This window comes from Astyanax mexicanus, chromosome 13, assembly GCF_023375975.1.
Source record: "Astyanax mexicanus isolate ESR-SI-001 chromosome 13, AstMex3_surface, whole genome shotgun sequence".
NCBI lineage: Eukaryota > Metazoa > Chordata > Actinopteri > Characiformes > Acestrorhamphidae > Astyanax > Astyanax mexicanus.
The window spans coordinates 33,708,330-33,728,291 of NC_064420.1; the positions used below are offsets into that span (position 1 = coordinate 33,708,330).

At 38.3% G+C, this 19,962-nt stretch overlaps 2 protein-coding genes across 4 annotated transcripts; both read right to left on the reverse strand.

Annotated features, from left to right (window-relative positions):
• Nucleotides 1–1,275: 1,275 nt before the first annotated feature.
• Nucleotides 1,276–5,338, reverse strand: ssr4 (signal sequence receptor, delta). Its single transcript, XM_022677380.2, has 6 exons — nucleotides 5,181–5,338; nucleotides 3,567–3,685; nucleotides 2,256–2,330; nucleotides 2,053–2,142; nucleotides 1,874–1,939; nucleotides 1,276–1,700 (listed from the first exon to the last, which is right to left on the reverse strand). Exons 1-6 carry the CDS (start codon nucleotides 5,230–5,232, stop codon nucleotides 1,596–1,598), a joined length of 507 nt encoding a protein of 168 aa, XP_022533101.1. The 5' UTR covers nucleotides 5,233–5,338; the 3' UTR covers nucleotides 1,276–1,595.
• A 1,939-nt stretch (nucleotides 5,339–7,277) lies between these two features.
• Nucleotides 7,278–18,618, reverse strand: ikbkg (inhibitor of nuclear factor kappa B kinase regulatory subunit gamma). Of its 3 annotated transcripts, XM_007249945.4 has the most exons (15): nucleotides 18,300–18,618; nucleotides 15,948–16,134; nucleotides 15,574–15,860; nucleotides 15,403–15,468; nucleotides 15,214–15,321; nucleotides 13,325–13,513; nucleotides 11,708–11,754; nucleotides 11,468–11,515; nucleotides 11,187–11,289; nucleotides 10,955–11,070; nucleotides 10,029–10,181; nucleotides 9,752–9,839; nucleotides 9,405–9,545; nucleotides 8,439–8,619; nucleotides 7,278–7,921 (listed from the first exon to the last, which is right to left on the reverse strand). In XM_007249945.4, the coding sequence occupies exons 2-15, from the start codon at nucleotides 16,129–16,131 to the stop codon at nucleotides 7,797–7,799; spliced, it is 1,836 nt and encodes a 611-aa protein (XP_007250007.1). In that variant the 5' UTR covers nucleotides 16,132–16,134; nucleotides 18,300–18,618; the 3' UTR covers nucleotides 7,278–7,796. The 3 variants fall into 3 exon arrangements, with proteins under 3 accessions (XP_007250007.1, XP_007250009.1, XP_007250008.1); XM_007249947.4 differs by lacking the exon at nucleotides 15,214–15,321; XM_007249946.4 differs by lacking the exon at nucleotides 11,468–11,515 and having other exon boundaries at nucleotides 18,300–18,617.
• Between the last annotated feature and the right edge of the window lie 1,344 nt (nucleotides 18,619–19,962).

The following is a 19,962-nucleotide window of genomic DNA, read 5'->3' on the forward strand; positions in this document are numbered from 1 at the left end:
ATTTTTATATCCCCACAGAATTCGGTTTTTAAAACTTTATTCAGCTCTATTCAAAAAAGGTGTGGTTATTGTAAAAGGGCTGGTTATGGGCGGGACCAATAACAGACCGTCAGCTCCGCTCCGCCCCGCTCTGCAGTCTGTGACCGCGAGGCAGCCCTCAGGGGCGGGGTTATTTAAATGAGTAGGTTGCTATCCACAGTCTTTCTCCCTCCTCTGGTCTCTACTGCGCAGAATCAGGTGGCAGGATCGCCAACATGGCGGAAGATTTTGGCTTCATTTTCATTGAATGAATGGGAACGGAGACACGGCGTCCATCTTTTTTACAGTCTCTGTTATGGACTAACATATTTATTGGCAATTCGCCAGACAGAACAGCATGGGAATGGAGCAGAACCTAACGCATCATATTGTAATGACCCTACACTTTTTTAAATGGTATAGTCCGCCTATTGTTTAACTCAGGAGTCCCAACGTTTTTTCAAATCTGCATCATTAGTGTGTGCCTGCACAAACATATACAGACCTAAAGCACTGTACATGCTCAGATTTTTAATTTATATAGACCAACTAATGTTACATTTTTCCTAAAGATCTGATACAACAATGACCACAAAACAGAAAAAGCTGAAAGAACAGGCAGACATTATTAATTAAAAATGCCTATTATACAGACCTGAAAAAATAAGAGACCACTTCAGTTTCTCTGATTTTGCTATTTATAGGTATATGTTTAAATAAAATTAACATTGTTTTATTCTGTAAACTACAGACAACATTCCTCCCAACTTCGCAAAAAAAAAAAAAAAAAATCATTTATTTGCAGAAAATGAGAAATGGCTAAATTAACAAAAAGAATGCAGAGCTTTCAAACCTCAATAATGCAAAGAAAAAAAAAGTTCATATTCATAAAGTTTTAAGAGTTCAGAAATCAATGTTTGGTGGAATAACCCTGGTTTTTAATCACAGTTTTCATGCATCTTTGCGTGTTCTCCTCCACCAGTCTTACACACTGCTTTAGGATAAATTAATTCCACTCCTGGTGCAAAAACATTAAGCAGTTCAGCTTGGTCTGATGGCTTGGTGTTTTTTGGAGCAACTTATTTCTGAAAAAAATTCTAATTGTAAACCTTAAAAAGAACAAACTTCCTGGAGCCCTGTAATGGGAGATTACATCAAAATAAAAACAGCTCTCTTTCATTTAAAAACCTGTTTCTTTGCAAAGAGGGAAAACTAGCTTTCATATGTGGAACTGGAAGAAAAAACACTTTCAAAATCAAAGTTTAAAAAATGGTTTATTTTTATTCAATGAATTTCATTGAAATGCAGACATTCCAAACAGCGGAATGTCACCACAGAGTATCAGCCTGACAGAACATTTTTATAACTCTTAACACATTGACAATTGGCATTCAGGCTACATCCAACCTGCATTATTATATTACAGTCCTCTGGTTTGAGCAAATGACTCGCAGCGCTAGCATAATAAATCCTCACTGAATGAGCTGCAGTGCAGTGGCAATATAAACTTGCTAAGGAGGTATTTATTTTTTTTAAATGTCAGATTGCTTATTTATCTATTTAGCACTGAATTATCTTTATGCTTGAATTGAGTTTTTGCTGCTGTAGGCCAGGTAGTACAAAACAATGCCAATGACAGCAGCCAGGACCTCAGTAGACACCCACGGACCATTCCATGCACCCTACAACAACAGAACATTTTAAAAGAGTTAGTACAGACAAAGGCACTGCAGGAAAAGGGAAAAAAAATCACAACAACAGTCATAAAGAAATACAGAATGACTAAAAATCCACTATGATCCCGTGTGGAGGATCATTTTATGCCTTGATATTAGTACTTATTACGTGTACTCACCCGGTGATCTACATTAACAGTGAAGAGAGGCTTAATGGCTTCAACATCTTCATTATTTCTTTGAGCCTGAAACAAACAATTCACCAATCATTAGAACTATTCAGTAACTGCATGCCACACTGGAACATTTCAGGAGTTTATCAAAGAATCTTTTAAAATAACTTAATGCAGGGCCACACCTTGCGCAGCATGCTGTAGGACTCCTCATCAAAGAACTTGACTTGGTATGTGCCTGAACCAGCCTGATTGTGGGGAGCGCTCCAGGACACCTGAACAAAACACAACATTAACAGCATGCGGTTTTAAACAAAGGCGTTGCCAAATGAAGGCACACTGCAAATAAATAAATAAAAGGTTAACATAAGAATAAAGGGAAATTTACCTGATATTTTCCAACATCCTGGCCTCTGGTCACTGGAAACTGTCTGCCACTGACATCTGCGTAAAGGGCAAGGCTCTAGAGGTGGGGAAAAAAAGGAAAAAAAGGAAAAAAAAAAAAAAAAAGGTTTACGATTTAAGCAAATTTTAATGTTCAATTCAAAAACTGTAGTTTTAATCATGAAACTTCATCACACATGTAATTGGATAACCAACAATGTGATGTTTAATTTGTAGCATTTTTTTTAATACACTGTATAATGATCTTGAATCATCCAATCAGGTAATTAAATTGAAATTTCATCTAACCCAGTCTGTTGTCGGTTATGCACGTCTAAGTAAATTGATTACTGTACATATAGAGCTGGACAATAATTAAATATAATAATGCATTATATTGGCATATTAAATGTTTCAATAATTGTTTTATGATTTTTTAGTGTACATTATTTACAGCACTGAAAGAAGTACTTTGCACAACATTGGGAAAGGCTATAGGGTGTGGTTAAAGGCATCCATCGTGGGCTTTCTGTGGCTGTTTATTGTTCAAATTAATATTGGAATTATATTGTATGAACTGAAATTAAGAAAAATAGTGATATAACATTTGTTCAGATTATCAAGCCCTAATTCTTATTTGAAAGTCTATAAATAACAGTCTATAAATCTTGATCAATTATTGAATAAATAAGTTGCTAAAAGTAACATGCTAGGGTTATATTTAAATTGGAGTGTAAATCTGTGCTTTTAAAAAGAGGTGATTCAGGTGGACTACAAAATTAGTACAAATATCAACTTTCATTAGCTCCTCAATAATTAATAAGAATGTACTGACCCTCCAACCTGAAAGCCTTGAGGCACCTGATAAGACTTGAACACATCAGTTCACTACATTGCTGAGATAGCATTAAATAAACAATGCTACTCATTTGCTTTGATCATGGTTTTATTGATTTCCTCAGAAACGCCCTGCATAAATGCCCATTTAGCTCTTAATAAGCCAACCCAGGGCCCAGGTTAATTCCAGCCAAGCAGAAGCACATGCCATCAGTTGTTTGAAGACAAACCAACTAATTAATTCAAAAGTGTAATCAAATGTGCTGCTGCTTGTTTAGAATGAAAACCTGTAGCCAAAGAGAGCGGTCAAAGATGTGTGTGGACACCCTCTGTATTAATCTAATGTAGAATTCCTCTGTATGTCAGTGCTCCCATGCTAATCCCATAAAACATCTACACACTTTAACGTTTTAAATCGCCAAGCACAAGTTATGGATTCTGAGAATCCTTCAGAACTAAGTTTGTTTCAACTGTTTACCTGGGCTCCATTTCCACAGGCCAGACTCAGCTCAACAATGAAGACCGTCTCAGAGGAGATGACTGCATCATTTGTTGTGTATGAGGAGGTGGAGATGACCGGATCTGTGCAGGTCTCAGCTGAGGAGAGACACACAAACATCTTACTGATTAATCCAAAGAGCTACAATACGAAAAGGGATTTTCACAGGATACTTTTAAGAACATTATTCAGACAACTATTAAGGGGTTACAACAGTTTTTTTTGTCTAGATCAGTGGTCCTCAAAGGGGTGGCCAGGGTCTCCTTAACAGTTTCAACTCAAACACATTTGAGACAGAGCAAAATCAGGACCCTCTGAGAGACCCTAAAAAACAGTCTGAGACTATCAGAGTTACCCTCTGCTAAGAAAAGTTCCCTGCACTTAAAAGAGTAGGGTTTTCTTACCACAAAATGTTAGTGGTTATTATGAAGAGTAAAATGTGTAAGATGAAATTCAGCTCTGGAAAAGATTAAGAGACCACTAATGATTCTGAATCAGTTTCTGATTTATAGGTATATGTTTGTGTAAAACGAACATTGTTGTTTTATTCTATAAACTACGAACAACATTCCTCCCGAATTCCAAATAAAAATATTGTCATTTAGAGCATTTATTTGCAAAAAATGAGAAATGGCTAAAATAACAAAAAATATGCAGAGCTTTCAGACCGCAAATAACACAAAGAAAACAAGTTCATATTCATAAAGTTTTCATAGAGTTTAGAAACCAATATTTGGTGGAATAACCCTGGTTTTAATGCATCTTGGCATGTTCTCCTCCACCAGTCTTACACACTGCTTTTGGATAACTTTATGCCTTTACTCCTGGTGCAAAGATTTAAGCAGTTCAGCTTGGTTTGATGGCTTGTGGTCATCCATCTTCCTCTTGATTATATTCAAGAGATTTTCAATTTGGTAAAATCAAAGAAACTCATAACATTTAAGTTGTCTCATTTTTTTTCCAGAGCTGTATATTTCTCACAGCTAAGATTTTATCTTTTTACCTTTTTCTGATTAGCTAAATAAAGCATTTAAACAATATTAATAAACAATATTTATTCTAATCACAAACAACACGGGCTAGCTCTAGATTAGTCAAAGTTAGCAAAGGCACATTAACCAAATCAGATCCAAGGCATAGTTATAAACTAGCTAAGTTATTAAATTAATACATTTAAGAAAATACAGGTTTATATAGCTAGTGAAAATGTAATTGAAAATGACAACCTGAATGTAGTCAGTCACCATAAATGTTTAAGTACTACATACATAGCTAACAGTTATATATTTTAAGGCTCCTAAACTCCGGTTGCAAACCTTTGAAACGAGTTCAGGCTGTTATTACAGCATTAATAAACGAATATAGCGCGTTATTTAGTAAACTATAGATTTATAAAGCGAGTTAAATTGGGTATGAGAGTGATAAACGTAATTAACACGTCCTCATTCTCTGCTACCTGGTTAGCTAGCTAGCTTAGCGTAACCTAGCTGCTAGCCAGGCTTCTTTGCAGTGTTTTACTACCAGCCTACGTATAAACTGCACGATCCCTCAGTGTTCAGAATAGAAAAGGCAGAATATAGAAAGTTTTCCTACCCGCACACAGACTCAGACAGAGAGCCAGAACTGCAGAAACGAGGCGCATCATGTTGATTTCTCAGGCTGAAGTAACCACAGAGAACTGAGCTTTCTGAAAGAGAGACCAATCATCACTCCCTCACTGAAATACAGACAGACACGTCAGTGCTGTGGTGGAATAGTGCAGGAGGACGGAGCAGCGCCTCCAGCGGAAGCCTCCGGTACAGCAGCTCCACGTCTTTTAAAATGTCACCTTCCTAAAATGATAGGCTACGTTCACATTACCAGGATGAAGTGATTCTAATCTGATTTTTTTTTTTGCTCAATGTGGCTCATATCTTATTTTTTATGCTCAATGTGGCTCATATCTTATTTTTTATGCTCATTGTGGCTCAGATCTTATTTTTTATGCTCAACGTGGCTCAGATCGGATTTTTTTTCATGGCTGTGAGAACGTGCCAAATCCGTTTTTTTTATCAGATTTGAGTAATTTGGGCTACATTCACATTACAAGCCACATGGCTCTAATCCGATTTTTTGCTCAGACCTGATTCGGCTATCTTGGCAGTTCACACTCACAGAAATGTAAGTGACCTGTATTTGTATGTAATGTGAACAAATCGGTCACTAAACGCCTCACATATAAACACTGACTTCTTCACCAACAACAAAAAACGTCATATTTGAGAGACGCCTCGTAGCTTTATAAAGGGAAATGGATGTGTAAGCAGCTCATATGTGAAGCATGTTTTACTCAAGTGGAGAGTAAACAGCTGGTCTGAAAAAAAAAGTTTGCTTTTGCTGTTTCTGCAGCTATTAGCTGCACAGCTGCACCAAGAGATGTGTGGGTACGAGAGAAGCACGTAGCGCATGCATAAAAGCAAAAAGACGCACGATTTCCGATTTGACCGTTCACATTCATGTCGCATGTCCGTGGATTGGATACGTATCCGAATTAGGTCCACATATGAAAGAGACTCAAATCTGATTTGAAGAAATCTGATTTGGCACGTTTACACAGCCATGAAAAAAATCCGATCTGAGCCACACTGAGCAAAAAAATCAGATTTGAGTCACTTCAGCCTGGTAATGTGAATGTAGCCTTTCATATGTGGTCCTAAATCACATAAGTATCCAATCCATGGACATGCGACTTAACGTGAACTGTCAAACTGTTTGGTGTAGAAAAATAGGAATCTATTTTTTATTAATTTTATAGAAAAATACTTTTATGTACTATTATACTTTAAAAATGGATTATCTTAGATAAGTATTTAATTAACCACAGCTACCATTTTAATTTAATTTGAGGGCCCACTCGCACGCTCCTTCTAGCAGTTTGCCAATGGGAAATTGGTAAGACTCTCCACGAACCGGCTCCAATATCACATTCACCAGGAACACAGCATTGGTCCTGTATGTAAAAAGGAGTGTTTAACACTACTACCTCTCCTTCAAGGCTCGGTGCACTGCTCTCACGAGCCACAAAGAGCTTTGAGCCAGAACCAGCCGCTGAGTGTGCTCCTCATGTAAAACGGTTAACTGTGTTTTGGGATTTTTTTATTTTATTTAAACTGACATAGTGATTGTGTTATATGTGGTCCCTTGTACCACAGGGCGGGGGCTGTCCATTTTGGTTTGTGGTCAATGTGGACGAGACAAAAAACTAGGTTAAAAAAATATATATATTGAATTTTAAATATTTGCAAACTATGAGTTATTGCTAATATTCACATCAAATGGTTTTAAAAACAATTTGAGAAACTATTAATTTATTATATTGCTTTCAAGCAAACTTAAAAGCAGCATTTTTACAGAGCAAAGAAAAATAGATAAAAAAAATGTAAATGACTTGCTCACAGAACAGCAAAGAGTAAAACACAGAAATGCTGGGACTGACTGGTGAAGTACCAGTCCACTGGCCTAAACTCACTATGCCCTATGCTAAAAAAAAAATTCCAGCATTATGCTGCGTAATGGCAATATCTGAATAGCCTTGACATCAAAGACCACCAAATAAAACTGCCCTCGAAATGTTGGACATACAGTTGTTTGGCTGTATCGTGTAAAGCTTATCTAGTCTTAAAAAGGATGAGTTCTTAGGCAATTTCCATATATATTCCATATATATGTCTTTCTTTAATTATTTAAATCTCTCCATAGCAATAGACTGTACAAAGATTCTGTTTTGGTTAATACATTCAGGCAAGATAATAGACAATATTAACACAGACAAGCATTAATCCTAAAAGTAGCCATACATCCAAAAAACACATTTAAAAAGGAAACATTGTCACAGATAGATGTATGCTGCACAGCAGAAACACACAGTCACACGTGCAGTACATTATGCGGTCACAGAGAGGCAGTAAAGATCATTTCTAACATATGAACTAATAGAATATGTTAAATTGAACTGCACTGTTTTATTTCCTCCAAAATAAAATGTCCATCATATCTGATGTCAGTCTTCTTTGTAAAGCCACCTGGTTGCAAGGCCCAAAGTTCAGCAGCCACAGATTGACCTTTTTACCCTCTTCTGGTCTCGTGTGCAATTCTGTGTTTGATTTGTAAGAAGCTCTCATTTGTTGATCACAACCATTTGTTGCTCTCTTTGTGAGCCTTTTCTTGTTCTCATTGGATACAGTCCATCACGTGAATCTGTAGAGTATCCATGTCTGGTGCACGGTACTGACACTTAGGACATTGGAACTCTGGCAGCACTTCAGGGTTTCGGTTCTGTGGGGGCATCGATGGTCCTGAGAACAGTGCAAGTAGAGGGTGAGAAAAGAGAGAGTTAGAGTCAAGAACGAGTCAGAGAGCACAGCAATAGTTGACGAGCAGAAAAAAAGTTTATGGGTGTATGGGCTATGTATTGGCAAGAAACTTGTGATTTCAAAGTACATCAAACAAGGTTTGATGGGTTTAATTCTTTTACGGTCAAAATATTTAAGAAGTTGCACCAATATTCTCACTACAGCTTTCTCCTAATATTATAATTTCGAACACTAATTTAATTATTTATTGCAAGCAATGAAAATTCTGGCCCATGGAAGCTCTAAAATAGTGGTGGGCAATATGGTAAAAAATATTATATTAAAAAGACCTTTTCACTGTACAGGATATTTTTATGGCAATACTTCACACAGAAAATGTTCACCAATATTGACAATGTATGAAAAGGTTAATGTAACTTAAATACTGTTAAAAAAATTAAACAATTTATTTCAGCCTGGTATGTGTGGCGAGGACGGACTGGTAAGAGGCAGTGTTTACCAGGTGGTAGGAGCTGATGAGGTCGATAGTCATCCTTGTGTCTCTGCTGCATGTTCTCCTGCTTGAGTAGGTTGATTTCAGCCAGAACCTGGTTCAGCTTCTCCTGCAGCTCCTCTTTCTTCTGATTGAGCTTTTCTCGTGCTTCTCTCTCAGCCTGGAAATCTAGCTTGTAGATTTCAGCCTAAACAAAGTATCGTAAAGCAGATTTGTCAACAAAAATTGTGATTCTTAAAAAAACAAACAAACAACAACAACAAAAAAACACTTTCTTTTAAAGTCAAATGAGCAGTGGATGTTAATCTACACAGATTCCTCTTCTGAAAACTGTTTATTTGAGTGAGTAATGAGCTTCCGTTTACAGTAAATTTAGATTTCCAATATTTTAGCATGGTTTTAACACGGTAACCACAGACTACAGTCCAATATACTCACCTCTGAAAGGTGAAAGAGTTAGCGCTGAGGTAAGCGGCTAATGCTAATACTGCTCCAGCCTCGGTGCTGGATAGCTAAACTGAAATTCCTTTAGACCGCAGTACTTTAGCGGAGAAGTTGTGCCGCTTCCTACAACCTGGTTGACTGGTAGAATGCATACATGAGGTGCACTGGATTATTAGGCACACTGTCTATTTTTGGGAAAATTAAAGGATTTTAAGTGTGCCTTATAGTGCGAAAAATACAGCAAGTAACTTTTCACTACATGTGCTAATGTTATGAGTATATTGCATTGAAGGTATCCAGGACCAATAAAAGCTCAGACACAAAGCAGTAGCTCATGCAGAAGGCGCTGAATCAGTAATCCTCTGTTGCATTACCCACAACAAAGTTACAAACATCAGCACTAAGACTGTGTATGGCAAACTTCATGTAATGGTTTTCCATGGCTGAGCAAATTTACCTTACTAAGACGTTTTTTTTTTTTACCATTGTAGTTTTGAATTATAATACAGTAATAAAAGGAAAGCTGACCTGTGCTGTAAGCACTTGATTAGTCTCCTGTAGGCTCCTCACTTGCTCCATTTCCTCCTTGAGTTTGTCAATGTGAGCCTGTTTCAAAGCCAGAGCTCTCTCAGCTTCCTCCAATCTGTTAAGAATCTCCGCCTCTCCGCCCTGTCATAGAAACAAAACACACAAACACAAAGAAAAGTTACACCCTTCCTTTTTCCACCTGGTACTCAGAGCATTTAAAAAAAGTACTTGCTTCCTCAGCCTTGCTGACCACAAACTATGTACAGAATGTAACATACATAATGTGCTGCATGAAATGGGGAAACCAGTCATTTTACCAGTGTCCGCAGGAAAAAATATTCACCCACCCTGTTTGCTTGTTTTTCTGTTTTCAGCTTGTTGTCATAATCTTGAAACAGACAGGTGTATGCGTGCTGGAGCTGGGCCAGCTTTCTTCTACAAAGGAGAAAGATGAGAGAAAATTGAAAACAAACACTCATATAAAGTACAAAGGCATTAGGGCTGGCCGCTATGATTAAAAAGGCAAATGATAACATATAGGAATAGGAAACAATCTGAAAATGAATACAATTTTCTATACTACACTATAGGTACTATAAAATATTTTACTGTCACTAGTCTTACCTCTCCTCCACAATGACAAGTCTTTCATTCTTCAGTGCAGCCTCCAAATTCTGTGTCTGCAGCAGTAGTTTGTCCATGGTGACGAAGTGCTGCTTCTTCTGCTGCTCCATTTCCCGCTCCAGATTCTGCAGGCCTTCTGTCTTACTGCGTAACCTGAGGAAACCAAACAGCACACTCAAATTCAGTGAAATTTAAAAACAATAAAACACCATGTAACTTTGACATGGTAACTTATTAAGTAAACCTTTTTTTTAAGTGAACATATTTACATGATTGAAGATTGTGTCTGTTAGAGCAGCTTTAGGACTGACTAACTTTAAATCATTTTATGTAATCCAGTTCTACTCTCATTGACTGCAATGTATGGGATCTTATTCAAAAAGCAACCAAGAACAAAAACAGGAGATTTCTTTAATGTGAATGGCTTTTCTAAAATGAGTTATGCATTTAATTTAGTTAAACATTTAAATATGTATTTAAATGAGCTGTTTTTGTGACAAAGTAAAAATAAGTATGTTCTCACTATATTAGCTTCTATTCAATTCAGGACTATTTTTATTGGTACAATTTTAAAGAAAAGCTTATACCTACAAAGGTACTGGGCAGCTGGCATTTATAAAAGGTGTAAATGATGAACCATGCTATACTATACTAAGTATAAATAACTGACGCCTGCTTTTTCCTTGTTTCATTTGAAATCTAGGATACTGAAAAAAAAATTATTTGACTTTTGTTGGAGTAACTGTCTCTACTGTCCAGCAAAGGCTTTTTTTTAATAGATTTTACAGCATTTTACAGCAAGGATTTGACTGCATCTATCAACACCACACCAAAACATGAATAACTGTGTTGCCTAAAAAGAGTATTGATGTGAGATGCATTCTTGTAGCTACTATGTCAGACACACAAAATGCATATGCGCTCACTTGTCCTCTAAATGTCTCTTTTCTTCTTCACATTTGTTAAGACAGGTCTGGCGCTCATGCAGTTCCCCAAGAAGAGATGTGACCTGAGCCTTCAGTGCTTCAATATCCTTAGTCAGCTGCAAAAAAGGAAAAATTGAAAAATATTCATTGTTACCAACTGCTATTTTGATTTTATTTATTACCTTTAGGCAAATCTCAAAAAGAAGCTATATTCACAAGTGTGTTTGTGTACCTGAACACAGTCCTTCTCTTTCTGTTTGAGAACAGCCTCAACTCGGTCCCTCTGAAATGAATTGTGCTGCAGAGCGTTCAGTTTTTCCTGAAGCTCTCTATACCTGCATCAAAGAACATAGAGAGAACATGAATTAGCATCAATTCCACACACTTCTGTTTTTAGAAGTACATCTTCCTCATTTAAAATAGTCAAATCCATGCTGTCAGAGGGCCACTGGTGACATGAGGGGAAGGAAATACTGTATATATGCACATACACAGAAACACAGCTCCCCTCACCTTCCTTGTGTAGCCTGAAGCTGCTCTGTTAGTTTAGCCAAGTGAGAGCTAAGCAGACACATAAGGCAGGGGTTTAAGGTGAACGCAAGTTAGTTACAGTAAACAATAAAGAGGACACGTCAATTCCAGTATGCTACAGCAAAGCATGTAGAACCCCATGCATGCAGTCCACAAAGAAAGTCTTTAAAGCTTTGGCATGCTTAAACGAAGAAGAGAGAAAAAGATAGAGAAGGACAATACCGTTCTGGAGAAACTGTGAAATCTGTCTCCTCTGCTACAACAGCAGTCTGACAAAAAAAAAAAAAAAAACAGATGCAGTTTTAAAATACACTCCTACAACAAAACACATTCGAAAATTTCAATGCCGCACTTTGACTGAGGGCTGCATATGATGAACAATATACACAATAATACTGCACTTGCACTATAATTACATCATGACATGGTTTAACACTGGTCTGCAGTTCTGATTAATCAAATCCCTCTCAAAAACTCAAGAACATATATGTATTTCACAGGATGTTCACAGCACACAATAAAAAATGTCATCAGTGGAAGAGCTGCACTAAGAATCTAAAACTGCATTTACTCTTTAAACAATAAGTGCTCTGTACACGGTAGCAACACACTGTTAACCTTAAACACTGCAGTCTTGACATTTTTATACAATCAAATCAAAATTTCCAAGGGTTTCTTGAGGAGAACATGGAAATAAGGCTAAATCAACTAAACGCTAACACCAGGCTGAGCAAGCCATACAATAATGGAGCCCAGAGGACAAAGGATCAATGCAGGAGAATGAAGACCCCCAAAAGAAGTGTGAAAGAGCTCTTCAACGAGTACTTACTCTCCTAACACCTCTAATAAACTAACTAACAACTTCTAACCTCATTTACTGCTCCCCCTCCTTTTCCTCTATCCCAATATTCACCTTGGCCTACTTTAGTCCTTGTCAAAAAGTTTGGTATGGAAGGGCAGATTATTTACAAGACATAATTAGTTTCCCATAAAGGATTTAAACCTTTTCCTGGACACAGTTTAAGCCTGGTCCTGAAATAAATATGTTTTTTCTATCAACAGAGAATTTCCATTCACATTACTGTGTAGTCCAACAAGCATGTAAAGGAGGTGTTGTAATGATGAACTTCTGGCCTAAATACAAAGTGCTATGTGTGGTGGAAAAGTAACAATGCTCATCACCCTCAACACACCCTGTAGACTGTAAAAAGAAAGTAGGGGTCGGATCATGCTGTGGGGATGCTTTTCTTCAGCAGGGACAAGGAAGCTTGGTCAGAGTTGATGAAAGAGTATTAAGCTAAATACAGGGCAAGACCGCGCGAAAAAAAAATAAAAAACTGTTGGAGGCTGCAATAGACTTGAGAGTGGAAGGAGATTCACCTTTATACTAGAAATGGCAAAAATCTCGTTTTTTTAGATGTGCAGAGACATACTGGTAGCTGGTAGAGACATACCCCAAAAGACCTGCAGCTTCAAGTCTTAAATATTCCTGACCATTTTAAGAACATTGCCAGACACTGGCCTTTTCTGGGCTTCTACAGCTTAGAAACGTGCATAATTATCTCATGTAAACTAAACTACTGTAATCCCCTTTTTGATGTTGTCAGAAAATTTGGTCAATTCAAAACTGTGCTGCCAGAATTCCTATTTCCTGCTTATATTATTCCTGTTTTTGCGCAGCTATACTGCCTCCTTGTTCATGCTTGTATTGGTTTTAAATAAAATAATTCTTGATACCAATAGCTGTAGCCATAAACTTCAAAGCACATCACAGTAAAAGCTTTAAATAGTTTGGAAAAAATATCATTAAATTCATCAACAGGTGGAGTATTTTCTTACCTGCTTGAGCTGAGACAGTTCCACATGAAGCTGCTCAACAGTAGTCCGAAGGTCCTCTTTCTCCTTTTCACTCTCCATTTTCTCTTTCTCCAGTTCCTCATTCTTCCTTCTGAGATCTCTCATTCCGTCCTCCATCTTCTCTTTATGACTCTTCAGCAGCTTTAAGAACTCATTAGAACCTTCACTAGGCTATGGAATACAGAGATGCATAGTCAGGAAAAAGAGCCACACAATCTCCAAACTCAAGAACAGAGCACATTCAGTGTTACTGTACTCTTTGTTCTTGAGTGCTTAGAAGTTTCACAATACATTCACACAACACATATACGCTTAATTTATATAGGATACATGCAGTGCACAGAACCATTTACCAAGCTTGTGTAAGCAATTAAAATAAAACCTTTTAAAAGGTATCATGCAGCAAAAGTGCTTCCAGTCCAGCGCAACAACTGTAACAACTACGCAACTTTAAGTGAAATCCACAAAACCTCTAGTGAAGACCCTCCATATGTTTAACAGTCCAAAACATACTGCTCAGCATTTCTTCTCTGGTGGCTTCTAACGGTGCTTGGACCACAGTAATTGCCACTTCTAATTTGAAGTATATGATGTATGTGACAGCTGTGAGATTAAAACCCATGTCCATGACCATTTGTACCCCATTATAGATCAATTTATGAAAAACAGACCCCTCAAAATGTCCTAAACTTTCAATAAAATCACCACAGTTCACTAGCACAGCATGCCTTTTTTTTAATAATTGAGTTTACATTTGGGGTTACAGGGCTGGATGATATTGCAAAAAAAAAAAAAATCTCAATATTCTTCAAATATATTTATGATTATGATTTTGTTTTTTTTATTTCGTACATAACAACTCAAGTTTTTTTTATTTGTAAACACAGCTCCATTGACATTGATGCACAAGCTATTGTTTCCTTTACATTTAAATTAAACTAAATTAATTTGATTAACCTCCCAGTCCTAATTTGTGATAATGATTAATCACATTTTCCTTTTCTGAAGCTTTAAGTTGTGGATATTTCAATGTAAATAAAATACTAAAAGTTAAATTGGCACACATTTTTAATATAGGGCAAATAACTCATGTTAATGCTGGTACCTTCCTGAATTTTGGGAAGGATACAAAAATTATTGTGTAATTGATACTTTTATTTTCATATTTTCATCATACATATAATTATCCCTATAAGCTCTACTGCTGCTTTCCAATAGCGCTGCAGAAATATGCCACCAGATATAAATCACGGAAGGAATGTAATAAGCTTAATTTGGTGTGATTTAAATTGTCCAGAACAATCATGTGCACTTTTGGTCAACTTTGCCAGCCTGGTTTTCTTTACTGTGGAGAAATGTGAAAAAGTTTTCCTGGCTTTAAGTTTGAAAATATGTTGAGTTAAAACTTCAATTTTTACTTTGACACAGTCCGTTTGTATTAGTGATTTTCTTGACACTGCTTATTTGCTAATTTATATTAGTGACTTTTTTTTGACATACGTGATTTTTTTCTAAAAGTTAATAACTGTTTTCACACTGTCTGGTAATTATTGTGTTAATGTGTTCCAAAACATGAGATCACTGCATGGATCACTGATTATCCATGACTATTTAGAACATATATGGCTTATGTTTAAAACACTGGAGTATTTCTTAAGATTGGGACTGGAACTCTGCAGGGCATTGGATCTCCAAAAGCAAAAATGGACATTAAAGACACTCTGCAAAACAAAAGCCCCAGGGGAAAGGAAGGATCAGGGAACAAAGCAAATTAGACGGAGGAATTATTTATTGGGGGAGTAGCAATTAATCTGGAATCATTAAAGCAGATACCCAGGTTTAAAAGGCTGGGAGGGTGGTGATGGGCTCACCTGACAGGCCCTGCTGTCTCCCTCCACCCAGCACTGCCCTTCATCATAGGGCAGGGCGTCATGCAGACTGGGAGGGAAACTACTGAGGAAGCTATTGTCACTAGATGCCTAAACAAATACACATACACAAATTGATGTTCAAAAGAATATAAAGACTTTAGAGAGTATAGCATAAACTTCATGCTTTACCAAGCTTTGATGAACTCTTTCTTCGTCTTCTTCTACACCATCCTTCAAGGCAGTCTCTTCAAAGGTCTGAAGATCAGATTGAAGATCAGATCAAATACCAAGTTAAGGGCTTAATGAAATGATACCATAAAAATAAAACAGTTATTTTTGTAATTGTCAATCTAAACCTACCTCAGGAGAGTGAATCAGTCCATTACTCTCTGCACTGCAGCCTTCTAGGTTTTTATCCGAACTTCCTGCCTCAGGAGAATTGCCAGGACTCAGACCTGCTGAGAGACTGACACTATGGTTGAGCTTGCCCAGCAAACTGTGATTCTCCTGAGCCAGTCGCTCCACTAATGCCCGGGCCTCGCGAAATTTACAGCTGAGGAACTCTCGTTCTTCCCTAGACCTCCTCTGCCATCCCTCCATCTCTTCACACCTGTCCTTCAGGGCGTCATTGCTTCGTTTCAGGGCCTCTGTAGGTCAGAAACATGAGCACTTAGACAAAATTAATCCAAATCCAAAAGCCAAAAAAACACAAACTCTGCTTAATTTTACCACACCTCGTAACTGATGGTTGTCTGCCAGAAGTCTGTGGACGACCTCGTTTCCAGCCAACTCGGGTGGAACCCTCAGAGATCCTTGTGAACTGGCCATTAGTGACCCTTGGCTGGCAGCCCCTACAGCCTCCTCACCAGTCATCTCCCACTGTAAGGTGCCGCCTCCGTGAGGCTGGGGTTGAACCATGATCTACAACAGAAATTCATTGAAATAATTCACACCCTTATTCTGGTTTTCTATATGGTACTGTTCACTTCCAAACTTCTAAAGGTTAAACACAAGGCAAGAATGAGAACTGCCACAATCATACTTAAGAGAAGCATTAGTCAAGAATCAAGCAACACAACCAATAGCAGGTTAAAAGGTGATAAACACAATAGTGAAACCTTTAATTCCCTGCCCTGAACAGAAAAGCATGTCTCTAAATGTATTTTTTATTTATTTAATTGTCTAATCATCTACTCATAATGACCAAAGTGCTCTGTGGCCTCAAACTCCTGTGTCTGAAGAATGTAAGAGAGGGTTAACATTTTACATGAACACATTGTGCACATTTCTTGTTGTGAAGTATTTGGGAGGCAGTGTTTTTCTGTTTTGTTTTTTGTTTTTGCCCAAGGCAATACAGATGACTGATCTGCATTCTCCATGTTGTTCTAGCAGGCAGTGGTAGAATGGGATAATGAGATGTTCAGTAGATGAGGCAGAGTAATGGGGTGTTGAGGAGATGATGGTGGAGTAACAAGGGGGTTAAGAAGATGGTGGTGGGGTAATGTAATGCTGAGAAGGTGGTGGTGGAGTAATAGGGTGTTAAGAAGTGTTTTTAAAGTAACTGACAGGAGATCAGTGTAAACAGAGACAAAGAGGTGGACTTGGCTAACGGGGTGTTGGGGACATGGGGTGCAGTAATGGGATATTGAGGAGATGGAGAGATAGGGTGTTGACGATATGAGATGTTGAGGGATGGAGAAATAAAGTGCTGAGGAGGTGGAGCAGTGTGGTGTTGGAGATATAGGGTGGAGTAATGGGGTGCTGATGAGATGGGATAGAGTAATAGGGTGTTAGGAACATGGGATGGAGTTGTGGGGTGCTGAAGATGGAGAAATGGGGCATTAGGAACATGGGATGGAGTTGCGGGGTGCTGAAGAGATGGAGAGATGGGGCATTTAGGCGATGGAGGGCAGAAATGGGGTGCTAAGGAGAAACAGGGTGTTGGCAATACAGGATGTTGAGGGATGGAGAAATGGAGCGCTAAGGAGATGGAACAATGGGGTGTTGGGCATATGGGATGGAGTAACAAGGTGCTGAGGAGATGGGATGAAGTAACAGGACACTCCTGAGATGGTTTTGAGAAAAGGAGGGTGGGGTAATTGGGTGCTGAGGAGAAATGGATAGGGTGTTGGGGTATTGAAGTGATGGGTGCAGTAACAGGTCACTGAGAAAGTGTTGGTGACGTAATAGGATGGAGACAATGTAATGGGGTGTTAAGGAGATGGGATGGAGTACAGGGGCATTAGGGAGATGGCTTAGAGACGAGGGGTATTAAGTAATCAGTTCCTGAGGATATGGGTGTAGTAATGGGACATTGAGGAGTTTGTGGTGGTGTAATAGGATGGAGATAATGTAATAGAGGTGTTGGGAAGATGGGATGGAATAATTTGGCGTTGAGATGTGTCTTAACGTACGTAGGTTAGCTAAATATCTAGTTAAGTTATTTAGCGTACAGGAAATCTGTGTAATCACAGCCATGATGTTGATTTTTTTCCCCTGGCACCTACCTAGCTAATCTAATACACATGCTGATTTAGCACGTAGCTAAATATTAATTAATTATGGACAGTAATAAAAGGTATATAAACATTTTTCTGCTTTTCTGTTAGCAGTGTACTTTCACTTTAGCTAGCGTTAGCTAATGTTGACAATAAGCACTGTGGCCATGTTATTAACAGTGACATTTAGCTTAGCTCGGTAGTTAGCTAACCAACATTCCGGTGACTAAAGCAGAGAAAAGGTTATGATATAACGTTAGCTATATAGTTTTACAAATAATTGGTTAATTAAAGACAAACTATAATTTTTTTATGCCACTTGTCTGGACATTTTAGGTTACGTTTAACGTGGTAGCTAACTAGCTACATAACACCTAACGTTAGCAGGCTAGCTAACAAGTAAGCTAGCTAAAATTCAAGGTATGTTATCTAGCTTTAGCTATTTAGCTAGGCCAATTATGTCAACAACTGAACAGGCAACGGGGAAAACAGCAGACACATTGCACATTTTGTTGGTAACGAGACAGAAAGAACAGCCAGAGAAAACACGCAGCGCAACAGAACAACAAACAACGTGAAGCCCCTCACCTCGCTCTCTCTTCTGACGTCTTTCCAGAAGCACTTTCTGGCTCAGCTAGCGGAGCGCTAACGTTAACTTAGCGCCGCCGAGTCCGGAAGACTTGTTGAGGCTCCTGAAACGCGCCGCCGAGCAGCTGCTACTTATCAACTGCCAGCCGACAGTCCGGCCTACATGTCCAGCAGTTAATAACCCGGGTTATCTGTTCGTTTATCTCACAAAGACCGCTCTCAAACCCCTCTGTTCAGGAATTCCCCCGTTTCTTCCGCACTTCATCACATACTCCGCTCTCTGCGGCGGAGCCAATCGCGCAGGAGCTGGCGCTGTGTTACCGGATATGGCTCAACAGCCGCCTGCTTGCTGATTCTGGGAGGGGGCGCAGGTTAGCCCCAATAAATCAGGGCTGACCCATATAAACATTTCCCCTCACTACTGAATGAAGTATGAGGATATAACATGTTATAATATAATATATAACTACTTATGGCTTTAATATTAATACTATAAATAAGAGACCACTTAAAAATTGAGTTTCTTTGATTTTAACCAAATTGAAAACCTATGGAATATAATCAAGAGGAAGGTGGATGATCACAAACCATCAAACCAAGCTGAACTGCTTGAATTTTTTGCACCAGAAGTGGCATAACGTTATTCAAAAGCAGTGTGTAAGACTGGTGGAGGAGAACATGCCAAGATGCATGAAAACTGTGATTAAAAACCAGGATCATTCAACCAAATATTGATTTTAGAAATCTTAAAATTATAAATATGAACTTTTCTTTGCATTATTTGAGGTTTGAAAGCTCTGCATCTTTTTTGTTATTTGGTTTATTCCTGCACTTCACCTGTCAGACCTCTAAGCCTACATTCACATGACCAGGCTGAAGTGACTCAACTCTGATTTTTTTGCTCAATGTGGCTCAGATGTGATTTTATTCATCGCAGCATGAACTTGCCAAGTAAAATTTTTTTAAATCAGATTTGATCACTTCGGCTACGTTTACAAAACAAGCCACATTACTCAAGTACAATTTTTTGCTCAGATTTGGCAGATCTTGACGGTTCACATTTACAAAGGTAAGTGGCCTGTATCTGTGTGTAATGTGAACGAATGTGTCTCTGAAACATCTCACATGCACAGACTGATACGTGTATAAACTTCGCCAAAATGTCATATTTGAGAGACGACTTGTAGCTTTATGAAGGGAAATGGGTGTGTTAGCAGCTCATATGTGGAGCATCTTTTGCTCGAGTGGAGAGCAAACAGCTTCTCTAAAATACATGCTCAGGTCCAGGAGGTGAAAAAGACCAGGTGGCTTGCTTTTGTTGTTTTTGAAAAGGCATTTTATACACTTTTAAAGTTATTAATGCCTCGTTTAAATGTCAGGGTTCTAGGATAATTTAGGCTGCTTTGAGCCTAAATAAAGGTGTAAAAAGGGATTTATCTGCAGGGGCAAGTGGATGCCCCGAAGCACCAGTTGTAAAGAGTGCTGGGCAAAAGGCACAAAATACTGGCTCTCGGAAAGCTGTGGGCCATTAAAAAAAGTTTAGTGTTCTCAATGTCAATTTTACACCGGAGTTCTCCTTTAAGTGTAAATGGGTCATGCTATACTCCTTTCACTCTGACAAGGCCACATCCAGGGTGCATGAATGCACTCTCTGATTTGTTTG

Coding starts and splice junctions, on each gene's coding strand:
- ssr4 (XM_022677380.2), bottom strand. CDS start 5,232: ATGATGCGCCTCGTTTCTGCAGTTCTGGCTCTCTGTCTGAGTCTGTGT. Junction 3,686..5,180: donor CTGTCTGAGTCTGTGTGCGG/GTAGGAAAACTT, acceptor GTCTCTCCTCAG/CTGAGACCTGCACAGATCCG. Junction 2,331..3,566: donor CCTGTGGAAATGGAGCCCAG/GTAAACAGTTGA, acceptor CCCCACCTCTAG/AGCCTTGCCCTTTACGCAGA.
- ikbkg (XM_007249945.4), bottom strand. CDS start 16,131: ATGGTTCAACCCCAGCCTCACGGAGGCGGCACCTTACAGTGGGAGATG. Junction 11,290..11,467: donor CTTCAGGCTACACAAGGAAG/GTGAGGGGAGCT, acceptor TCTTTGATGCAG/GTATAGAGAGCTTCAGGAAA. Junction 9,840..10,028: donor CTTGTCATTGTGGAGGAGAG/GTAAGACTAGTG, acceptor TCTCCTTTGTAG/AAGAAAGCTGGCCCAGCTCC.